The following is a 24869-nucleotide window of genomic DNA, read 5'->3' as shown; positions in this document are numbered from 1 at the left end:
ATAATTCTCTGACAGCTCATTACCCCAAGCGACCCCTTTTACATTACAGTCATTTCACCCAGTGGTGATATAAGAATATCGATTACAGCTCTAAAGAACAACTTGAATACAGCGGGTCATGGCACAGGACTCATTATGTTCAATATATGAGGCCTTCTTTTAACTCTAAACCTTAAGTCATTAATCTAGCAGCTACAAATGTAGCTCACACACCGTTTTTTGTCTGATTAGGGATGAGATAGTTACCAGTCTCACGATAAACCAGTAAAATCCTGGCAGTTAATAATGTGTTACTGTCTCAAATATGAACTGTGAGAGTACACTCAGAGCGCAGATCTCCGCCAGGTGGCCGTGTTCTGGCTGCTACATGGCCACCCAAGCAGACAATTCATGTAACTCCAGCAGACCCACCACAGCATGTTTCGAAAGAGTTCAGGAGCTGATAAAAATACATGCCTCATCTATTTATGACAGAGCTGCGGCACGCTGCAGAGCAGAGCGAGCTGTCCTGCTAACAGGCCCTGCATGTGAAATTACAAATTACAGCTACAAATCCTTAATCCATGTCATTCATAACTAGACTTATAACAGTATTACCTTTGTTTGCAGGATACTGGACAACAAGGTCAACATTAGCAACAATAAACAATTAAAACTGCCAAAAAAAAAGAAACAAGTGAGCTGCATATCCTGCTAACTTACTTTTAATAGAAGCAGGACAATCAAGGAAAAATGACCAATTTAACAAAATCTGCAAGTCTACAAAATCAGCCAGGCAAACACTCCACCTCTGAAATGCCGCGGGCGTTGTGTGATGCTCTAGGGCAGATGGGGTTGCAGTCATCGCAGCCGCAACATGGACCAGCTGCATCTGGAGGAACTGTCCTTCCTAGCTCCTTTTCAGCTAAGATGGCAGCGAAGATAACAAAGCTGGGGATTATTTAATCTCTTATCGTGCCTAGGGTTGCAGCCGTATACCAGTTTAAAGGCATACTGTGATATGGAACCTGACAGTTATCATACCATGTTCGTTTGCTTATTGTACAATATTAAAATATGCAACCGGATGGAGAATCTCACGTTCATTTTAGTCATATTCAAAAGGAAGAATGTGCTGGTTAAGAGAAGTCAGCAGTCAGTGATGGTATAAAACAATCAATAAAACAGGTTTTCAACAATTGTGAATCACTGCAGCCACAACAGGTCTCTGGGCATACAGTCACACATGTGCACACAGAATATGAAGCTGACAGGCCCAGTAGTTTGTGAGATTAGCTGCAGACTGACAGATACACACATGCACACCACCAAACACTTATCCCCTACAGGCTTACATCTGGCCCAGATAATTACCATTAAAACGTGTCGGATTACCACACTTTGAATAACTGTCCAGCATCAATCAAAGTCAACAATAGTCTCCCAGGCACAGGTGAAAAGGTGCAGCATGCAACGCAGTTTTATTTTGCTATTCCCTTGTTTACAGAGTGGGCGTGTAGCAGGAAATCCTAGTGATGCTACTGGTCCATTGTCCTTATCTACAGTAAAAGACATTCGATCAAGCATTTCAAAGACAGGCTATTCATTTTCATTCATTCATTCATTTTCCGTAACCGCTTATCCTGTTGGGGGGCTCAAGCCTATCCCAGCTGACATTGGGCTAGAAGCGGGGTACACCCTGGACAGGTCGCCAGACTATCACAGGGCTGACACATAGAGACAGACAATCATTCACACTCACATTCACATCTACGGACAATTTAGAGTCACTAATTAACCTGCATGTCTTTGCACTGTGGGAGGAAGCCAGAGTACACAGGTTCAAACCAAGAACCCTTTTGCTGTGAGGCCACAATGCTAACCACTGCACTGCTGTGCTGCCTCTAAAGACAGATACTGAATATCTTTACTGTTAATGCAAACAAAAAATGCACAGTGCATTTTTAGTGCATTTTATTTTTGGTTTTCAGCATAAAACTTGAGATGATTTCAGCATGTGTATCAGCACATTTTTAAAATACTGTGATAATAATAATAACTGTCAAAATATGGGTCACTATAACTGTGATATGAAATGTTTAAACCCTTTTATCTCTATTTCTGATATATATTTCTCCCTCTTTCTGTCTTCAGTGGGAGACTGAGCAGCAGAGAAGTCTCGAGGAGAGAGGCCGTTTGCTGCTCTGCTTGCAGTACCTCCCTCCAGCCATGGATGGCGATGTGAAGGGTGAGGCCAAGGAGAGGGCTCGTGGCGGGCTGTGCGTGGGCGTCAAACGCTGCGCCCACCTGGCAGCCATGGACGTCAACGGCTTCTCAGACCCCTACGTTAAAACGTAAGGATGGCACCAAAGGTGTAACCGAATGCCACTGTGTATTTGCTAAATCAAACAGAGTAAGCTGAGTGATTAAATAATGAACACTTAGACTGACGGATTGACATTTGAGAACAATTTCCACATGACCTATCCAGCGCTGAGCTGCCTCTGCACCTTATTACCCTTGTTTGGTCTTAACTGGCCGTTGGCTCACACTGACCTCATGAATCAACTTTTGTCGCCACTCATGAGTGATAGATGGCTCCGGTTAACCCCGCACAGGGTAATGGTGACAAATGAGGGCAGCTTTCACACAAGTGGAAGCCACTGTGTAATATATCACTCACTCACCAAGATAATAGTAACAGTGTGTGTGCGTGTATGTGTGTGTCTGTGTGTGCGAATTGACAGCCTTCAAAACTGAAAGGCAATGACATGATCAAGTGTTATGGGCGTACTGTATCACAGAGGAGAGAGTTCTATTGTTGGTGTCATGAAGGTCTTTTGGAGTTTCATTACTCACTGATGAAAGAAAAGCAATACTGTGTGTGTCACTGTGTGTTTATGTGTGTGTGTGACAGAGAGGGCAGGGAGGTCCCTGGGTTGAATGATGCTCCCTGACACAAACTGGACAAATGAGGTGTAAAATCCCCCTCTTCTTCACTGGGTGTTCTCCTGAGTGTTGGCTCTGGCTTTCAGGTTATTTCTGGAATGAGTAAAACACTAAACAACCTCCCATCTCACACACACACACACACACACACACACACACACACACACATAAATCCAAGCATGCCACCACCCTCGCCTCACTTCACCACACACCAATCTCCTTTCTCTTTCCCCGTCATGCCTTAAACTCTCCCTCCTTCTTTAAATCCACCGAACCTACGCATACATCCCTCACACGTCCACAGTAATACATCATGCACCTTGTTTCACTTTGGATGCGTGCTCGCATCTTTGCCCTTTGGCGGGAGTGTTTTTCCCAGATGCTTTGTTGTGTCTGAGAGCGTGTGGGAACATACGCTCTCCGAGCTGTGGGTGGTGGGTGGAAAGCAAATGTGAATAGAGATTTCACCATGCTCCTTCCAGCTGGCTTAAAAATATCCTCAGAATTTAATGACACCTCGTGAAGGAATGCTGAGCTTATTCAATCTGTGCTGTTCTGGCGTTCAGTGCTCTCGCTCACATATGGTTGTTTTTCACAAATAATACATTAAACCTACACGGGAATAGTTTGTCATTTTGGGAAATACACTTGTGTGCTTTCCTGCTGAGATATAGATGAGAAGATGGTTACAACTGTCATATCTGCACAGCAAATATGAAGCTACAGCCAGCAAGTAGTTAGCTTAGCTCAAAGACTGGAAACAAAGGGGAGCACACGAACATTCCGTTTCTCTTCTTTCTTTTTCTCCTAATTGTGTGCTATCATTCTGTGTCCACTCTCTAAATACTGAGATTTTTGCAGGTCTGTGAACACAGCACATGTCATTCATCAAATGTGTGACCTGTGCCCCCTACACACATTAAATGACAGAAGCATTGGTTAACATGCTTCACAATGAGTTTAAGCCTGTAGTTCAACAGAAAGGCTAAAACATGGAAATTTCTACAACCACAGTGTCACCTACTTTTCCCAAAGAATACAACAGCAAAAAGGGGAGAGGTAATGGCAGGAGACATACAGGAGGGACTCACGGAAGTGAACGTAGGAGTAATTGAGTCTCAAACGTTCCAAATATTGACTCTGAAGCCAAACATGTCAGGTTATAATAGATGTTCTACTGATTTACTGTCTTACTGATTTTGACATTGATTACCATGGCAACAATTGAAGCTTTGAAGCTTCGAAGCATTCAGGTCAGTCCTAGTCCAAATGTAACAAAATCCACCTGCCAACACTTGTTAACATCACTAATACAGACATTACATCGGAGTAGAGAAATTCCAAGTTGTGTTTCTACATGTAGGGTTATGTGTCGGGACTTTTTTTCATTTTGCCGCAGTTGGCTTTAGAGGTGCTAACGGCGTGTGCAACACTCAATATTTAGCCACATAAATAAAATTAATTTTTTAAAAATCTTTTTTAACCAGATTTACAGCAATATTTGTGAACTGTCATATTTATTTACTTTGTATTAAAGTATATGTATTAAATGCAATGTCAGTGTTTAATCTAAATATTATTCAAATCTCAATGTAAATCCAAATATTCAATGTACATATGAATCTTAAATATTAAATCTAGATGTTAAATCTAGCTTCAAGCTAAATATTTGGCTAGTATGCAAGCATTGTTACATTTAAATGTAAAATTCAACATTTAGACTAAGATTTCAGATTTAGATTTAATATGTAGATATAAAATTACTACTTAAACTTAGATTTAATATTGGCATTTTATTATTTATTTTTTAATAAGAAAAGTAAATATTACAAAGTTCACATGTATTGCTGTTCCTAGTTAAAAGTTGGCATCACCAAAGCAGCCAACACAGGCATCAAACTCCACAGCAGCTACACCCACAAACACACACAGGATATTAACACACAACGGGCTGCAACCGTTTCTGCATAAAGTGAAATACAATCACCTGTTGTTCAATCACCTGTAGTGAGTGTGGACTTGTTTACTCACCTGTCTGAACATGAGTCTGTGAGTCTCGCGCATCCCAAAAGTCCCCAGTCTGCTCCAGGTTCAACTTCTCTGGTCCTGTCAGTCCACTCAGCCTTTGTATCCCAGTATAACTAGTCCACTCAGCTTCTCTGTCCCAGTATAACCAGTCCACTCAGTCTCTCTATCCCAGTAGACACACTCGTCAGAACAGCACACACCTCACTGAAGGTAAAACTTCAGTTAACGGTGAAGTAACCGCTGAAGTTCCCAGCACGTGAGCTTGTTAGCATTTAGCATGTTAGCCACACCCAGCATGCACCTGTTAAGGTGTGTTTGATTTGGGTCGCCTAGGTTACCCGCCGGATAGCACATCAAACCAGTGATTGATTCAGGATAATACAAGTTCATTGTTTTTTATTTTTTATTTATTTTAATGTATTTATTTTATTACATTTTTTTTATTCCATTTATTTTATTATTCTTGCTTAACAAGTGCAATAACAAGAAAAGATTCAGCCGTTCAGACAACTCAAATGTACTTATTCCAAAAGTATGTAAGGCTTTCGAAATTTTAGAGTGCTAAGTAGTTTGTGCATGGTTGCATTTAATTTATAAAAATTTAAATAAAGTTTTTTTTCTTTTATAGAATTTGTGAAAATGGCATTTTGTGAAAATCGTTTTTAAAAATGTAATGTTTTAGTTCATGTTCTGAACTGCAGACATCCTAAAAATCAAACTGCACATCTTTGTATAGTAATGAAATATTAATAGAAATAGATATATTTATATATCAAGTTGCACTGTTACATTGCTCACAAATTGCGAAGCCTGGCCCAGCTGTGACTGCAAAAATATTCAAAATAAAAATTAAATAAAATCAGTGATTTTTACTGACTGAAAAAAAGTACAATTGCTTTCTTTATTCTATTTTGTCGAGTACAAAAAAAAGAAATGAAAAGAGTTAGCTATTATTTAGTTGGCTATTTCCACCCTTCCTTTAAGTAAATACTTTTTTCTGGATCAGCCATCAGTGAAGAAATCACTAAGTGAGATTGACATGTCAGGGAAATTCTATTGACTCTGTCTATAACTGACACTTACCCCTGAGTGAACATAAAGATTTTTGGTGTATGCATGAACTGAGTCTGACCTCAGTTATCACAGGTATTTGCCCGCCACCATTAGTGCTTTACTCTTTCTTTCAGCAGTACTATGAGCTGTGAATAATAATGATTAAACTCATATATGACGGTATCACATCCCTCTGTCTCAGGTACCTCAAGCCAGACGTTCAAAAGAAGTCCAAGCACAAAACAGCGGTCATAAAAAAGACTCTCAACCCGGAGTTTAATGAGGTAGATGTTCATGTTTGTGTATGTGCATAACTGCAATGGTTGAATGTAAAGAGATAGCTCATTTAGAAACAGCCCTCAGAGGCGCTGCACAGCATGCAAAGTTCCTGCAACCTTTTTGTTAAACAGCCAATTACAGTTTGCACATTATTAACTGATGCCTCATTAGTGAGTATTGTAGAGGTTTATAAAGGAAGAGAAACTTGTGTTAGATGTGATCTTCTGACCTTTGCTCTCATCTGCTCACCTCTACTGCTCTTTGTTTTTATCCTGCAGGAGTTCTTCTATGAAATCACCTTCTCAGAGTTAGCCACCAAGACACTGGAGGTCACGGTGTGGGACTACGACCTGGGGAAGTCCAACGACTTCATAGGTGAATTCATAGACAACTATTAATTTCCTGCCTGCTGGTGTTTTTTCAGATCACTGATGAGCTGCCTGCCTGGCTACTTTATTAGCAGTCCAATAATGTTGTACCCATGGCAGATGTTACCAAAGATATTTTAGGCTGTTCTCTTCTATCGGCTGCTGAGTGCAGCACTGTGTGTAATTTGCAGGGTTGGGCTGCCAAAAGGGTGTCAGTGACATTTCGCCTGAAAATGAGCTTCATGCTATACTTGCTCTACAAGAGGGAATAAGTAATTACATCTACACCTGTTTGTCTCTTTGAATTTTTTATTCTTTCACTTTTTCTGGGATCGTTTAAAGTGATTTTTCTTTCTTACAGTAGGTAAAGGTCAAAGTCTGGTGGGCTTTTTTCTTCATTTTTTTTATTTCCAGCAAATCCTGTGCAAAGACCAACAACCAGTGTCTGTCTCTCAGTAATTTCAGACTTCATTTTACTTCTAAACTAAATAAGTGTCTTTTGTCTGCCTCTTTGAAACTATAAAGATGCAGTAATTATCTTTTTAAGGTGACTCAGTCACTCTAATTTGAAAGAAACTACTTATTCCTGCTGTCACTCAAGATGAATTTTAATGCAGATCAGACACTGACACGTTCCATTAAACCTGTCAGGTTCTGTTTGATGGTGCTGTTATATCATTAGGCACAGTTACTATCAAAGAAAACCAAGTGAATCTTTTTTTGTATTTAATTTGGTACATTTATCTTGTGTGCACACGATACTTACCTTAATTATCTTGTGCGCACAAGGTAAATAACATGTTCCCACAACATAATTAGTGTGTTCCCGCAAGATTAATAATGTGTTCCCACAAGATAACTCACTTGTTCCAACAAGACAATTAACTAGTTTCCACAACAAATTTACCTTCATCCTACAAGATTGATAACATGTTCCACATGAAAATTAACTAGTTTCCACAAGATATATAATGTCTTCCCACAAGACAATTAACTTGTTCCCACAACATAAATAACTTGTTCCCACAAGACAATAAACTAGTTGCCACAAGATACATAACATGTCCCAAGGTAATTAATCTTGTTCCTGCAAGATTAATAATGTGTTCCCACAACATAACTAACTTGTTCTCACAAGACAATTAACTAGTTCCCACAATATATATTACTTGTTCCCACATAATAATCAACTTGTGCACACAATATAAAAAAATAATCACCTTTCAGGACTTTTGGGCCCCTTAGTACCCTGTAGTTAAAATCATGAACACTTTTATGATATAGGCTACTATTAGTATTATGGATATAATACTAATTTTACTAATTTTAAAGCAGGTTTTTCCTGTTGCTATAAACGGAAAATACCATAAAACTTAAATAAAACGCGCAGTCCCTTTTACTAGCCTGGTGTGGCTACATATTTTGACAAATAAATGCCTGTTTCCACACCTTTGGATTTATGAAACCAGGTTGTTGGCTACTTGCTGGGGCTAACATTAGTTTAACTGATTGGGTCACCCAGACAAATATAAATGTTTAAACTTTTGTCAGTATGGAGATGCTATACATTATTAGCTTGGTTAGATTCTTTACAATTCAATAGTTCGGTTCATTTTACTGAAACCATGAGCACCAGAGAAGACTGTAATTCATTCAAATTTACAGACATGACTCCCTTCCTCTGTAGTTGTCATAAAGTCAGAATATGTGTCCGTTCCTAAATTACCCTTGTAAGTTATTCATATTCCTTTGCTCCCTAAGGCTCCACCAAAAAAAAGAATCAAAAGAGTTTTTCATTTAAAAATAGCTATGGATATTGTTTTAACAGGATAAAATGGTGTTGTATCATGATGCCCGATGCCATAATCCTCGGGTGCCATAACAAGTGTCATAACACTCTCTCTGATGTGCTGTCTGTCGGAGCTAGATCCAGTGAATGATTTGTAACTGGTATGTAATTTGAAGCCTAATTTCTATACAAGTAATATTCATACTGGTTTAAATAAACAATTTGATAGTATTTCCCATCTTTGCTAAGCAGCAGTTTCATGGAAAGGAATTAAATGCCTCTCCCCAAATAGACACCTGTTAAGTTAAGTGATTTAAGCAAATAATAGCCTGGGCCACTAATGAAGTTTTACAGTAATATAAATAATGTAAAATAACATTTTTGGCTCCTTGGTCTGGGTTTCTTTTGAAACTGAATTGTACTTCTGTCTGTATGTAATTACACAAACAAAAAAATGCAAAGTGAACAAACTATACAATAACTGCTAATAAAACAGTGCAGTAGAAAACAAAAGAACCCAATAACACAGTGGAGAAGATTTTTCATACACTGAAAAGGTGTAGGCTGAAGCTACAACTACTTACGCCTTCTTACAATAAATCAAACATTGTACCAGACAAAATGCCAAACTTGCAGAGTGTGTGACACATTTGCAGTTCCTCAATACTACTGTTACATAATTTATTAACTTTAATTCAGTAAGTTTGTCTATCAAACGTTCACTTTCATCGTGAGTCACACTGTCTTTCTTTGTCTCTTCGCTGGTTAGGCGGTGTGTCCTTAGGGTGCCACTCACAGGGAGAAACTCTGCAGCACTGGATAGACTGTCTGAAGAACAAGGGCAAGAAGGTAGAGCGCTGGCACACGCTGACCAACGAGCTGCCGGGATCCACACTGCAGGAATGAACTGGTCCTCTTCCTCTGTACTGACACTGGAGAGGCTGCCTGACGAGAGACGTTTCATCGCATGCCCTGAGGATTGTCTGCATGACTATGAAGGATTCATATCCTACTTACTTTGTGTCATGAATGAGATCATAATTCACACCCAAGGGGGGTCACACTCAGAGATCAATAATCTCATCTTGGATCTAAATAGACCTGATGCAAATATGAAGACCCTTCCTAACGCAAAACTGTACAGCCTGAGAATTTTCATAATCATATTCATAGGGATCCATGTCCCTTTTGTGGATTTAATGTCAGACTAAATGCTCCTCTGCACTGCTTCAAACTGGTCAGATCTCAATCAACAAGACAAATTGAAATTGTGCAGGAAAATATAACGAGGGAGAGGCTGAATTATTCTGCTGTTCGACTCTCATGTCAGGTTTACTCGCTCTCATTACAGTCTGCATGTTATTTTCATTGATCTTTGACATTAAAACTCCACCGTTATGACCATCCATCTCACAGCGCACATACCTCTCCCTTGCAATAATGTTTTTTCTAATGCTTCCAGAGACCTTCACGCGGTCTTGATACTGTCAGACACTTTGTATCTATTGATCCGATTGTCATTGGATTGCCTGCAGACAGCACACCCTGATAAGACAGTTGGTTCTTCCATGTTGATGGTTCGTGTCAGTGATTTGCATGTTTGGTGTCGATGGAGCAAACTAAAAAGACAAATACGTGCCAGGCTCTGCTGCAGGATGTTCATCATTGTGTTGCTCCCAATTCTCCTGAGGTGTGTTGCTCTGATTAACTGAGAGATTGTTTTAGTTAATTCAAGAGTAACAGTTTTTTTTAAATATCGTTGAGTTGTTTAATGTGTCGGCTCCGATATCACAGTGTCAGTGTCTTGTTGGTGACACGCTGATGTTGACCTAAATTTGCTCCACAATCCCTGATTTGTACGGAGGAGGAGAGTGATGTAATTAACAGGAAGGTCTCAGAGCAGATTGGTTTATGGAGAGCTGTGCATGGTCACACTGTAACACCCAGTGAATAAAATCATCAGCCTTTGTTTGGTATCTAAATTATAAACATGAATGGTGTATAGAGCACAGTGCTGCTGCGTTACTGTGGATCCTGTTAACCACGCTGCAGATTTGATCTCGTGTGGTTAAAGAGGCATGCTGATAATGCCAGTGGTGTTCATATGTAAATATATATTGTGTTTGACTTGCTTTGGATGTTTGTCTTTTGGAACTTAAAGTGTGCATGATTGTTTTTCATAAAATATTCATATTGATTTATTGCCTGCATCCTTGAATTTCTATCCTATTTTTCTCTGAGTGGCCTCTTTGGATCTGAAATGTTTACGTGCAGCTCATAAAGTCAACACTGCCACCTAGTCTTCAGGCTCTGCAGCTGCAGCCTCTGCTCTGACAGTAGTGTGAGCAACAGTGATGCAGCAGATGTGTCCGAGGAGCACAGAGGCAAACACCACAGGTAAAAGATATTTAACTAAAGCCTCATGCAGCAACATTCTCTTAAATTTCTCTTAATTTTCTGTTAAGAGAAAAGATAAAAGACATCTTAACCATCCAACTCTGCTGTTAACCTTGATGTGCTTAATGATGAATCCCATTTCATCATGTCACCTATTGGCGTGGGTAATGCCCCCTAAACAGTATATAAGGGTAGGTGTTGTGCCATGTGCAAAAAATCTGGCGCATTCTCTAGTCTGTCAACTAATCATATCAGCTGCACTTATATATTTTTATATGGTCTGTGTGCAAAAATCTTCATTTGTAAAGTAACTAATGACTAAAGTTATCAAGTAAATGTAGGGTAGTAAAAAATACAATATTCATTTCTGAAGTGCAGTGGAGTAGAAGTAGAAAGCAACATGAGATTAAACTAAAAGTACCTGAAATTTGTAGTGAAGTACAGTACTTGAGTAAATGTACTTAGTTACTGGTCAGCAGGGGGATACACACACATTAAAATGGTGAACTGGGATCCATGAACCAAGTGTAGTTGTATTTCTTTAGCTCAAAAATGTAATAAACCAATCATTGCAATCACTTGAGAACATATAATAATCTACATTTGATTACATGGAATTCATGTGATTTTAAATATTCCTTAACTTCAAAACGTGGATGGTGAAAACAAGATGGCTTTTTTCTTACCTTGGTAAGTAAATGTGTGATCTCGACCACGTACCTAAGAGAAGAACAAAAATAAGGAATCATTGGTGATTCCCAGAGTCAACAAAATGAGAACAACTTGTTGATGCAAACAAAAACAAGACAAAATGTGTTTTTATATCACTTCCTGTATGCACTATAAAAAAGAATCCACTGGTTCAACTTATAACAATGAAGGTAACCATTTCCAGACATCTTTATGAGTAGTTCCAACTCTGGCATAATGGAATTAATCCTGTAAGTCTTTTTTAATCTGAAAAACTCAATTAGTTTAGTTTAATCAGCATGATTCACTTTGATCTTAAAGAAAAAAAAGCTTAATTAAGTCGAACCAACCTAATATTTATCTAAAAGTTGTGCTGATATTAAGAGGTCAAATTATTTTATTTAAGATACTCTATCTTATTATTATAATTCGATCGTGCTCAAGAATGTAATGCTTTTGATTTGATTCTTAAAATAATTCTCAACTACCTAAAACACTTTATTTTAACAAACATGTTTTTTTTATGCTGAAAAACATCATTATTTTAAACATTATCCACTAACCATGAATCATTTTTAGTGTGAGGCCTGCAGTTGGTGTGATTGGTCAAATTAAAATTAACTCTAACTTTAAGCTTCAAACTGTTAAATTGATGCCAATAATACATGAAATAATTAGAATCTCTGCTGAATACTCATCACAGAAATTTAAAGTGCCCCTCCAGACATGTTTTAAAGTATGTAAAAATATTCTGCTATGATTAATATTTTGTTTAACGTGATTTTCCCAAATAAAAAGTGAATACATAACTTTAAAAAGGGGCTGGAGGCAGATCTAATCTTTCTCCCTCACTGAGAAATTCTGGATCTGGCTTTGGCCCCACCCACCACTGCTGCTTGCTCAAGGTTTTGTTTCCCACTTTCTTCAGCACTGACAGAGAAGTTTGGAGATAGGTCTGGCTATGGGAGACGAGTGCTAGGTTGACTGGTGAAAGAGCAGTCTGCATCAAGATGGCTAATGTTAGCGTTAGAGGAAACATGGGGGAGATTTAGTCATACGTTTGAGAGCAGTCTGTTGTGCACCACAGCCTGGTCTCACTCCTGATACATCACTTGGGTAGTGTCCCTGGTGTCATTACAATGATGCAGAGGGCACCTTTTAGCATCTGTATGAGATGCACCAGGCTTTCAACCAACTCCAATGTATACCCATGTGCATGAGCACAGAAATCTCTAAAGGTGGATGAGCCAAACAAACACAGGACTTTGACCCAGGAGACCATTGTTCATTTCCTCCCAGCCAACATTTGTATGTGGGGCCCATGTGGGTACTTAATAAGTTGAAAAATTGGCCCTTTATAGGATCGTCCATGGGTTCCATCATGGCCCCATGCCAATTGCCCACATGGGTGGTTTTACCCAAGCGGGTCATGGATTAGCCTAGGGCTACCTGGGTACTAAGTGGGTATGGGCCCAAAATGGACATCTTATCTGGGTAAAACCACCCACATCCCCCCTATCTATCTATCTATCTATCTATCTATCTATCTATCTATCTATCTATCTATAACCATCCTTCATCCTGTAACATTCTCATGATCTCTGTACCATTTATTGAACTTTTTACTTGTTTGGTGTTCTGAGTAAAAGATCAGAGGTCAAGAGTCAGAGGAGAGTATCAGCATCAGGACATTGGGATGTTTCTGATAAACACACTCCTGCTCGCTGTCTCACAGTACAGATAGAGTATCATGCTGTGAGGCTGACTGCGAGCTGAGTGTGTGACTCAGAAATGGTGTCATGGACGTCGACAGGCTCAGTCTTGATTTTAAATAGAAGATGAGAGGTCAGAAAAACACATTTGCAGCTGTGCAGTTTCTGATTATTGTGCATTTTCTCGTCTGTCCCGAGCAGGAAAAAAGAAGCTCTTTGTGAAATCAGAGACGGCTGCTACTGTTTCATTTTAGTCACTGTTTGTTCTTCCCTGTGCTCTTGGCCTGACGGATAAACGCCAGAGGTCTTCTGCAGATCCTGCCAGTAATATGAACACAAAAACAACTAATAAACTTTTACAGAAGTGCTCTCCAAAAATAAATAATGAATGTTAAATAAATGTGATGTCAATTTTGGCAGGTCGTTACAGAGTCAAGGTTTTAAATCTTTAACAAGAACAACCACATGGAGATGTTCAGAAGCCAAATATAGGCCTTGAAGTGCTTTTTATGAGTCTAGATTGTTTTGGTGTGAGTTGTAGAGTGATGGAGATATCTGCCATAGAGATGTCCGCCTTCTCTCCAATATAATGGAACTAGATGGCAGCGTGTGGTGCTCAAAGTGCAACGTTGAAAAACTCAACAGCAACGTGACCAATAGGACCTATTTTTTTCCACCAAACTACACCTACCAACAGTATCACAGTGCAGAGGGAAGCAAAGCGAAGCATACTTCACTTGGGTAGTGTCCCTGGCGTCATTATGCATCTGTCCAACTTTGTTACCACTCCAAAAAGCATTTCCTGTGTTAGACAGCGATTGGCTTTCATTTTAGTGACGTATATAATCTAAATTGCCAAGTGTACCTTTGACACTCAGATAGGGAAGTACACAGACATCACCCCCCTTCAGTAGAGGAATGTCAAACACCTCTCTAGAGACAAACTTTCAGATACAAGTCAGTATAGTAAAGGTTTTGCCATTTTAAGGGACATACTGTAAACAGAAGTGTTGGAGATATCAGCCGTAGGGATGTCTGCCTTCTCTAAAATATAATGGAACTAGATGGCACTCAGCTTGTGGTGCTCAAAGCGCCAAAAGACATTTGAAGAACTCAACAGCAATGTCTCTTTCCAGAAATCATGACCTGGTTACTCAAGATAATCCACAGAGCTTGCTGTGAGCAGATTCATGTAGGAACTATTTTCTTTATACCAAACTACATCCGCCAACTTTAGTACCGCAGAGAGGGAAGAGAGCTTCTAGGCCAAGGAGGACACCATAAATGTTCACATCTCGTGCAAATGTATTTTTTTGCCACTTTGAGCACCACAAGCCGAGTGCCATCTAGTTCCATTATATTCAGGAGAAGGCAGACATCTCTATGGCTGATATCTCCAACACTTGGGAACGTACACCAAAACAATCTAGACTGATAAAAAGCACTATAAGTAAGAGGAAAAATATGTATTTCTGATTTTCTGGTGGACTGTCCCTTTGAAACTGATCCTATAAGTCTTAAAATCTCCACGTAGCAGAAGCTGAGATGCTAAAACTGGGGTTCCACACACTGTCCTGCTGAGGCTTGTGAGACGTCTGTGGTTTTATGAAGTAATTTTGAGAGAGTTAAAGTAAACACAGATACAGAATATTGCAATAGTCCGGGTCCAGATGTAATAAAAACATGAATGAGTCTCTGCAGATACAAAAAGATCCAATCTGATATATTTTTAGGAGGATGCAGGAGGGAGAACTGGACTGCGGATTTTGTCCAATGATCAAACCTGAGATTATTGTTTGAAAAATAATGAGAGGGGACACTCGAGGACAGTAAACATTTAATTTCCAACCTGTTCGAGGTAAAACAAAACCAGAGATGGCCAACTAGAGATAAAGATGTTTTAATTACATTCAAAATGAACAACAAAAGCTGCAGTAAACATCGAAAAGGAGATTTCCCTGTAACTACTATATAAAAAGTCACGTTCCACGGATGCAGACAGACTCTCATGTAACTGTTAAATAATAGTTTGCTCAGGGAGGATTATTCTAAAATCCAGCGGTTTAGCAGATTTCTCTGAAACCACAAACATTTATATAATGCCAAGCCCTCTTTGCAGGGACAAGCATTACTGCTGATTGGGATAACACATAATGGATAATGATGAGAGCCACTTGTAGCACATGATGTCACAGAGTAGTGTGTTTCAACACCAAACATCTGGCTGCCTGATGCTCTGACATGGATTGAATTTTAATAAACATTCACATTATTCTTTGGTTTGGGAGGGGAAGACTATCTCTTTGTTTCAGTCCTTGTTATTGCACTTCTGTCGGTCCAAAAAACAACAGATATTTGCTCAGACTGTCTCTTTGCACTGTCATCTCATTACAATAAAACTGGCAGCACAATAAAAAAGTCAGTGTCAGAAAAGGCTGCTGTGGCGCGGCAGACATTAAAGATATACTGAGGAATGAAGCCACCGCCACCGCAGCTAGAGACACACTCAGAGCCTTGATGGAAATATTATAGCGCTATCTTACCACAGGGCTCTGAATCCATTCTGTGATGATTAAGTGGTTTTCATTAGAGAGCCAGTAATGAGCACATTACTGCCACCTAGCCAGGGCTGTGATGGAAAGTTAAAAGTTGAGGCGAGCAGAGAAAGTGTGGCAGTGGGGCTGTGCGGTAATAATGGGCCAAATATGAGCCTGGAGCTCACATCACATTTCAATTAAGCTTCTTGTAGATATCACACTCAATTAAAACACAGTTCATGAGTAGATTTGCATGGATTACCCACACCCCTTCTTCACATGCTTATTAGGGACTTTACTTTATTTCGAAGGGGGGTTGGCTGGGGTGTGACTTTTTTTTATTTTTTAATCTCGAGCATTTTTTCTGAGTATCTGAGGGAAAATACACAACCTTTCGTCCACTATAAATACCCATATATCTGTATATTCACACCTAATGTAGCTACGCCTATGAAGCCAATGAAACAAGCAAACACCACAGAGGGAGTTATCAATCAATCAGTCATGTCACATGTCGAAGACTACACACGGCACAACTCTTGAGTGTTTTTGCTGGAGCGCTCTGAACTCCTCAAGCTGAAAAAACTTCAACTCAGAGTGAAAAGGCTCCCCATGTCATCTCTTATTTCATCATCTTTTTTCCCATTGTCCATTCGGATGATTTGAGAGGCGGACCTTCTGTGGTGGCCTGGACAACAAGTTTACAGTTGGTAAACAATGGAAGAGACACTGGTGGTGGCGGTTGCTGGATACCCATAGCTATACAGCCCAACGATACACAGCAGGTTGTCAAAGTGCCCTGAGGCATCCTAAAATATGCCTGGAAACAGCCATCATGGAGGCAAAGCTCCTGGACCAACTGGTGGTACTCTCCGTGATCCACCCTCATTTTTAGGGTCTCATGTACCCACACAGATCTCGGTTTCCCTGTGCCCAACAAACTATTTGGTGACAGCCTCTAACCCTTCTTTCAACTTTTGGAAAAAAGGCAGTGTGGTTCGCCTGCAGAATGCTTATCTTGAAGTGATCCACGACAGGAACACAACAGCACCTCAAATTTCCATCGTCACCCTCAGCTGGTGCTCATTCTTCTCCATCTGTCCTTGATGTTTACTGATGTTTGCATTTAAAAACCTCACTCTTTCCAGCTAGAAGTTGGCAGAGGGAGAGTTTACAGGCTGGTGAGTTGATTTCCTCGTCCTGATGAGTGACTTGCAGCATCACGCCACCACTGTCCAATGCCAACCACAAAAAGCACTGCCAAGACTTGACTGGAAACATCAGCACCTATGTCATTCACCACAAAGTTTGCTAGAGAAACTAACACTACTGTTGTTTTCTCAAACACACATGATAGCTCTTTAACTAAACCAAAACAACACAAGCAGCTGATTTCTTATTTTTACATTGTCTTGGGGCCTATTTTTTTGCTGGGAAAGATATAGCATGGCAGGGGAAGAGAGAGAGAGGGGATGATATGCAGCAAGGGACCATGAGGGTGCATGCTCTACCAGCTGAACGGGTGGACATCCCAGTAGCTAACCTCTGAAGCAAAATGCAAATCCTCCTTAAAAATCACATCATCACAAAAGCTGTGTGTGCATTTCAGTGGAATATGGGTGCATGAAAATCCACAAAACAAAACTTAATAAACACGTAGACATCACAGCGCCCACACAGCCGACATTAGCTACATGAGCATATAATGACCACTTTCCAAATAAACACTAATAAACACACACAACAGTGGCAGCAGTGGACAGCACCTGCACATCGGCCTTTATTAGATTTTAAAAACTCACCCTTTGATGATCAAAAGTTAAAAGCCGAAAAAGAAAATCCCTGAATTGTGTCATGCAAACACAAGCACCGAATTTAATGTTTTTACAGGATCTGGTTTGTGCGAACGATTTATGTTTGGTGACATTTTAAATCATCCATCCATCCATCCATCCATCCATTTTCATTTGCTTATCCGGGGCCGAGTCCCAGGGGCAGCAGGCCAAGCAAAGCACCCCAGACGTCCCTCTCCCCAGCAACGCTTTCCAGCTCCTCCTGGGGGATCCCAAGGTGTTCCCAGGCCAGACGAGATATGTAATCCCTCCAGCATGTTCTGTGTCTGCCCCAGGGCCTCCTACCAGTGGGACGTGCCTGGGACACCTCCAGCGGGAGGCGCCCAGGAGGCATCCTAGTCAGATGCCCAAACCACCTCAACTGACCACTTTCGACGCGAAGGAGCAGCGGCTGTACTCCGAGCTCCCTCCGCATGTCCAAGCACCTTACCCTATCTCTAAGGCTGAGCCCAGCCACCCCACGGAGGAAACTCATTTTCACTGCTTGTATCTGCGATCTCATTCTTTCGGTCATTACTCAGAGTTCATGACCACAGGTGAGGGTTTAAATCAGAAAAAGTGATTTTGATTGAATGTCACTGTTTTTTTTTTTTAAAGATAATTTTTTGGGGCTTTATGCCTTTAATATACAGGACAGTGTGAAATGGGGAGACAGAGAGAGTGGGGGGGACGACATGCAGCAAAGGGTTGCAAGCCGGAGTCGAGCTTGCGACAGCTGCAGCGAGGCATCACCTCAATACATGGGGCGCCGGCACTATCCACTAAGCTACCAACGCCCCAATGTCACTGTTTTAACCTTAGATTTGATTACATGTTAATGGAAGTGTTGTTGCATGTGTTCAAGGACTGTTGGAAATGTAAAAATCTGACATTAATTTCTTTGTTTACAGATTCTGGCTATGATAAATGGTGCAATTTTGGCCATTTGTTAAAAAAACATACCTTTCAAACCTGCTGGTGGGCTGTTGGGTTCTGGGGTTATTTAAAATTAATACGAAATTTTATATTAAGTTAAAATTATACGAAGTGCCTCCCCTGTTTTGCACCACCCCTTACCCTCTCATAAATAACAAACAGTCCCTTAGGGTGAATTTTTGTCACATTTACCTTGTTCTGAAGTTGAAAAAACTGCATTTAGAGACAAACCTCATTGGAAACACTGACTTCATACCAGGCAATTAAACATTTTAAACATGTTTCATGAGGAGAACTGAGCCATCATTAATATTTTCACCTGTGATTTTCCTCAAAATGTCTGCTGTGGGAAAGGCCTATCAACAGTTTAGTCCACAGTTGACCCTTTTCATAGCAGGTCATAGCAGGAAAAGCACAGATGTAAAAAGTAATATTGATTTGGCTCCATTCCATTTAGGTTTATTTCTAAGCTGTGCCAGTGAGCCAGCATTTAAAATGAGCCTGTCTCTAAAGCAGCTGAATGGAGTGGTTGTAATTAAAATTATTAGTTACACCTGTGCATTTCCCGCTTTGCTCTGTTGACACATGCTAATTTATCACATCAGCTGCACAGTTTTGACAGTTCTTTGACAACAACACCAAAATGTTTCTTCAAATAAAAGAAAATTGTGACTGAGTGATTAATAGAAAGTGGAGTTGATAATTCACTGTGTCTCCTATAAAATGAACAGCTAATAAAGTCTCATTCTTTGATGTGGAAGCTGTGGAAACTTTCACAAGTGTGTCATTGGGTTTTTTTTTTTAATGAATAAATATTTCTCACTCCATCGATGCATTAATTCACACTCGTAACAATTTTTGTTCAGCCCCAGTTCCCTTCAACAAATTAAACAGGCACAAATAGAGCAGCATCGCCACAGGTCAGCACGTCTCATTATTTCCTGCGCTGACTGACAGGATGATCATGATGCATCCAAACGCTGCCAAGCTGACTCACAGCCCCAGTGTTTATGTGACCCAGCTGGATAATCCCTGACCCACTTACTGCATCTGGATGTGACTCTGTCTGGTATGCTGATCCTCTCCCGAGCCGTACTGTACAGCATATACCTACTGGTAAATTAGCTGAGTACAAAGAAAAATACCTTTTGCTGTCAAAATGTTAACATTGGCGAGGGGGAATTTGCTGTTGTCAGTGCTGTCATGTTTCTGCAAATGTAGATGTTTTTTTTTTTTATCTCTGTGAGCAAAGGAAATTTAGCTTTAAAGGGGCAATAAGTGAAATTCATCATTTATAGATTGAAGGAATTAAAAAACTGCTATGTGAAGAACTAGAAGTGTAATTTCATCTGGAGTATAGCATGACCTCACACACCCTCTCTCTGTGTTGATCTCCAGCCCATTGTTTACAAGCCGGTCCGGCTGCGTGTTCATGTATGTTCATGTGAATCACCACCTCCTCCCTCCTCTCGGAGCCCTTGGCCCTCCCTCCCTATAAAAGGCTACAGCCAGTGAGCAATGGCAGATGGCATGATGGTACCTGTAATAAATGTAATATACTTGCTGAGATGGAGGCAAGACTCGGTGACCAGAAGTGCTGGTAGAAGCTCTCCATAGCTGTAGGTTACTCCAGTAGCCGGTGGCAGCCGACTTGTGCTAACTGCTAACGCTCCCGGGAGCTAACGCTAACGTTCCTACTCTTCTCCGTGAGCCCATGAGCCGGCTTCTCATGAGCCCGTGCCTGGCAGGCTCACGTAGAAGAGTAGGAACGTTAGCATTAGCTCCCGGGAGCGTTAGCAGTTTGCACTAGTCGGCTGCCACTGGAGTAACGTTAACTTACAGCTATGGAATGCTTCTACCAGCTCTTCTAGTCACTGAGCCTCGCCGCCATCTCAGCAAATATATTACATTTATTACAGGTACCACCATCATTGAAGTAAGCAGGGAAATGGCTAAACACAGCAGAGACCAAGAGTGAGTGAAAGACATTGCTAACTGCTAAACTCAGTTGGCTGTTTAGGTTTTATTCCCTCACCCCTGTAACGAGTGAATCTGCCTGTAGTGAAACTGGGGCTAACCAGTGCTTCCTCCTCAGGCTCCACTTCACTCAGCTTGCCTGACAGACCTGCTGCTTCTTCCCACTTTAACCTGAATAACAAACAGGAGCTAGCTGGGAGCGGCTAGCGGAGCGTTAGCCGCAGCATGACCGGAGGGAAGCACAGCCAGTTAGCCTCCGCTAGCTTCCCAGCTAACGTTAGCCCCGGCTCTCTGTTTGGATCCAACCGGAGCACTGAGCCCTGGTTTGTTATTCAGGTTAAAGTGGGAAGAAGCAGCGAGTTTATCGGGCAGCTGAGTGAAGTGGAGCCTGCGGAGGAAACACCGGGACCGTCTGGATGTAATAGTCCGTGGAGGTGCTGCGGTGCTCGGCTACGCAGGTAAGAGGCGAGTGGTGTTTTGGTCTACAGGCAGTGCTCAACAGCGAACCTAGCGGTGAAATGATTTCGCTTTTTGCCCCTTTAAGAAAAATGTAACATGAATTCATTCATATAGTAAATATAGTTGGATTTATTTTGTATGTATTATGTCCACTATTACAACAGAGCACTCACTTAAGTGCGAGTTATGCATCTCTTTAACCTTTATCGTGCCTTATTATTTCCATGTAACATATTTAAACATAGTCCCAGTTCTTGTGCCAAGTCTCTATCTGTGCCTCACTCTGTCTCTTTTGATTAATTGATTAATTGTTTGGTCAATTAAACATCAGAAAACAGTGAGGTGCCAATCACTATTTCCTCATACATATCCTGTCAACAGTACAAAACCCAAAGATAATACATTGACCATAATGTAAGTCCAGGAAAAAAGCAGATAACCACAACTGAGAAACTGGAAAAAAAAAAAAGTAGAGTTTAGTGTTTTTGTAGTCATGCTGGGAGCGTGACTCCTGTAATGGCAACATTGGTTGGTGGTTCCAACTCTTTGACTGAAATATTTCAACACCTATCAGATGGATTGCCATGAAATCTGTTGCAGACATTCATGGTTCCCAGAGGATGAAACACAGATTTATAATAATGACTAGATATCGGATGCCAAGATGGCGCCTTTTCATTCCAGTGAAGTTTCTCATGCGGCGTATGCACCAAAAAGATTTGAGTTTTCAGGTTTACTTTATTTACTTACCCACTGAATATGAGCAGTAGTGTTTCTTCCACTAGCCGCGCCCGTAAGTTACTGCTTGTCTCTGACAGTAATTTCACACTTGGTCCTTTTCAGCCCTCTAAATGGACTCAGAGCGGTGACTCAGAATTTTTGGGGTATATATGAACACTCAAAGAGAACTCAGTCCCCTCTGAAATGAACTAAACTCAAGGTGGTCTGAGTTCGGTTCACTTCAAGTCTGTGGTGCAGTTCGCTGTGCATTGTGAAAACAAAGCACTCCAGGTTAGCTTTGCACTTTGCCGTTGTATTTATCCCTCTAGATCACATGCTACTGCACTGGGACGCTTGAAAAAACAGACGGAACTACGTCGGCCTATAATGCTCGCAAGGAAGCAGGACGAGGAGTAGTTTGGTCCCCAGAAGATACCGCGTGTCTCCAGATGTGGAATGTAGAATACATCAAACAGCACAGAAACACTAAGGTTTTCATCCAGTTTTTTGTTCTGAAAGCGAGGGGCTTCATAACTGCACTGCAGTAGCACGTCAAAGTAAAAACAAAACTATGTCACTATATATTATAAAAAAGCTACAGTGTGAACAGAAAGAGGACTGAGGCCTAATCAGAGTTGAAGTGGACCAGAAAGAGAACTGAGTCCTCTTTCATATGAATTGACAATGTGAACACAAAAAGAACTGAGTCCCTTTTTTGTTGGTCCACTTTTTAGTGCACTTTAGAGGACTGAGTTTGGTTTGTTTAAAAAACATTATATGTGAAAACACTCATAAACTTTACATTGTGATGATGCATTGATTGTAAAATCACTTCTCTCTGCTAGAGGGCAGTTTCACAAGTATAAAACCTCCATGGATCAATAATTCATAATAGAAATAGTCAGTTGGATAACTGACCTTGAGTGCAGTTTGAGGTCCTGTCAATAGTTTTACAGATGTGTCTTTTAAAATGGTGATCTATGGGGAAAATGCCTTTTGGGCCCAGGATTTTTTTTTCTGCAATACTGCAAGTGGCCACTGAGAAAAATTGGCTGCAAGTTCAAAGCACTGTCATCCCAACTCATCAAATATTGCAGTTTTGTCAGTGGACTGTCACGTCTACATTTGATGCATTAGGTACCCCTCTGCCTCTGTTGTTGACACTCCAGGATGCGGTGTCAATTTATGCCTGTTGCATGCATGGTGTCTTTTAAAATACACACTGTTTTCACAGGAAATGTCGTTCTGCCCGTTCTAACCAATGGCGTCTAAAACTGATGGCATCCAGCAATGACAAATCAGACCCCCAGGAAAGGTGTTTTCCTGGGGGTCTGGGATGAACCCTATTGACTCTGGTGATCCACTGACTTTTTCTCCAGTGCCACCATTTTACATTGTTGTTTTTAAGTTAAATGTCTCAACAACTATTTGATGGACTGCCGTGAAATTTGGTGCAGATATTCATGTCCCCATCAGGGTAAAATAACCAATCTGTAAAATAGCCAATTATCCAATACTCACTTACCAAATACCTGAAAACTAAAGGCATTCCCATCAGCCTCAGCTATAGGCTACTGTGTTTTGTGCTAATTAGCAAAAATGAGCACATCTATTTATTCATTCAAATATTTACTTAATGTTTTGTTTAAGGACAAGTTTGTAGCATAAGACGATGCCAGACACCACAGCATTTGTAGCCTCAGATAATCTGCAATGCCTGTCTCTACATGGTCCAACTGTTAGCATGCTGATGTTAGCATTTAGCACAGTACAGCTATCAGAGCTGTTAGCATGGCTGCAGAGTCTTGCTTCCAATAAATATGTTTGAGGGTTGCTGTATTTTCAGGCTAATTTAATATCCTGTTAATAAAGTGTGGAACTAATTTGCTAACTCAGTTACTTTTGGACAACCTGAACAGTGTATTTTCATTGTGAGCATGTTAGCATTATGATATTAGCATTTAGCTTTAAACACTGCTATGTCTTATGCTGTGTTCATTTACCTCAGAGGTCGGAGGTTGGAGCTGGGATGGACGTCACATCAGAGTTGACAGCGTTCCAGTACAAGTTGGAAAACTTGAAAAACATGTTGTTAGCAATACCAGTTCTAGCCAGGGTAGCCACTGTAAGCAATGCTAGTTGATAACAAGGCATTAGGCTGTATTTTGTGCATATGTTAACACCATAGCAACATGTCCACAGATAGAAGTTGGACAGTACTGTGTGTACAGTTGATTTAATGAGACATGAATATGACTTCTTAAGTGCTAACAATTAGTATATTAAAACTGCTGTCACTACTGTTGATGCACAGGACAGCCATCTTGGATTTTAAGGTCACAGTTGGTAAGTTTCCTCCCACTTTAAGGGGGTGTTCCAGTTTAAATTTTCAACTGGGAACTAAAAGATAATGACCTCCCAACTGGAACACACTATAGTACAGCCTCACTGAGTGGCTAGCCTTTAAAAATTACTTTTTAAACTAAATAATTACAGCTTAGTTTTAGTTTTAGTTTGTTTTCAACAACCAACTGATTGTTGCAAGGCTAGTTTAAATAAATGGTTTGATATTGTTAATGCATCAGTTGGCCATTCTGGTGCAGGGCATGCTGCACATGTATTCTTGAGACAAGACAAATTATGTCCGACCAAAAATAAAAAATTCAAATTATAACTTATCAACACACTTACTCAATTTTTGGAATGAAACATTATTTTAAAGAATTTGAAATAAATCTATTTTGTTTTGATAATTTTTCTATTTTTTTTTTGTTGATAAAGTTATTAAATAATTTTGCTAGCACATGTGTGTCGAGCGCAACATGTCAACTCTGTAGCCCTTCTAAATCAAAGTAAATAAGAATTACATTTTAAAAATTAATATTTTGATTAACATTAAGTGAACTCTTAGCAGCTTTGAAAAATAAAATGGCTACTCTCTACAGCTGCTGTAAAATTAATAAATACATAACTTCTTGTCAACTCTATAAAATGTCAGGCTATTTAAAAAAAAATAAATTATTCGTTTTTTTTCTTTTATTTATTTATGTACTTTTTATTATCTAAATTACTTTTTTCATTTTTATTTTTTCTTGCCAGGGTTGGGGCTGTTATGGGTTTTTTTTTTTTTTGTCATTGAAATGTGACTGTTCGCATTTAATGTT

General features: G+C 40.1%; 1 protein-coding gene and 1 long non-coding RNA gene across 2 annotated transcripts in view; one reads left to right on the top strand and one right to left on the bottom strand.

Moving 5' to 3' along the window:
• The window catches only part of LOC125881318 (double C2-like domain-containing protein alpha), a 46539-nt gene extending 35982 nt beyond the window's left edge, over positions 1 to 10557 (top strand). The window contains exons 8-11 of the mRNA XM_049564423.1: positions 2134 to 2333; positions 6212 to 6293; positions 6567 to 6663; positions 9215 to 10557. Of these exons, the coding sequence (XP_049420380.1) occupies positions 2134 to 2333; positions 6212 to 6293; positions 6567 to 6663; positions 9215 to 9351 (516 nt within the window). The 3' untranslated portion in view covers positions 9352 to 10557. The remainder of the gene's footprint in view (positions 1 to 2133; positions 2334 to 6211; positions 6294 to 6566; positions 6664 to 9214) is intronic.
• On the bottom strand, positions 9359 to 24000 carry LOC125881319 (uncharacterized). Its single transcript, XR_007448228.1, has 3 exons — positions 23709 to 24000; positions 11529 to 11562; positions 9359 to 9390 (listed from the first exon to the last, which is right to left on the bottom strand). It is a non-coding gene; the product is annotated as an uncharacterized LOC125881319 (long non-coding RNA).
• Between the last annotated feature and the right edge of the window lie 869 nt (positions 24001 to 24869).

Source organism: Epinephelus fuscoguttatus, linkage group LG20 (genome assembly GCF_011397635.1).
Source record: "Epinephelus fuscoguttatus linkage group LG20, E.fuscoguttatus.final_Chr_v1".
NCBI lineage: Eukaryota > Metazoa > Chordata > Actinopteri > Perciformes > Serranidae > Epinephelus > Epinephelus fuscoguttatus.
Note: the sequence above shows the minus strand (reverse complement) of the source record. Positions and strands in the feature narration are given on the sequence as shown.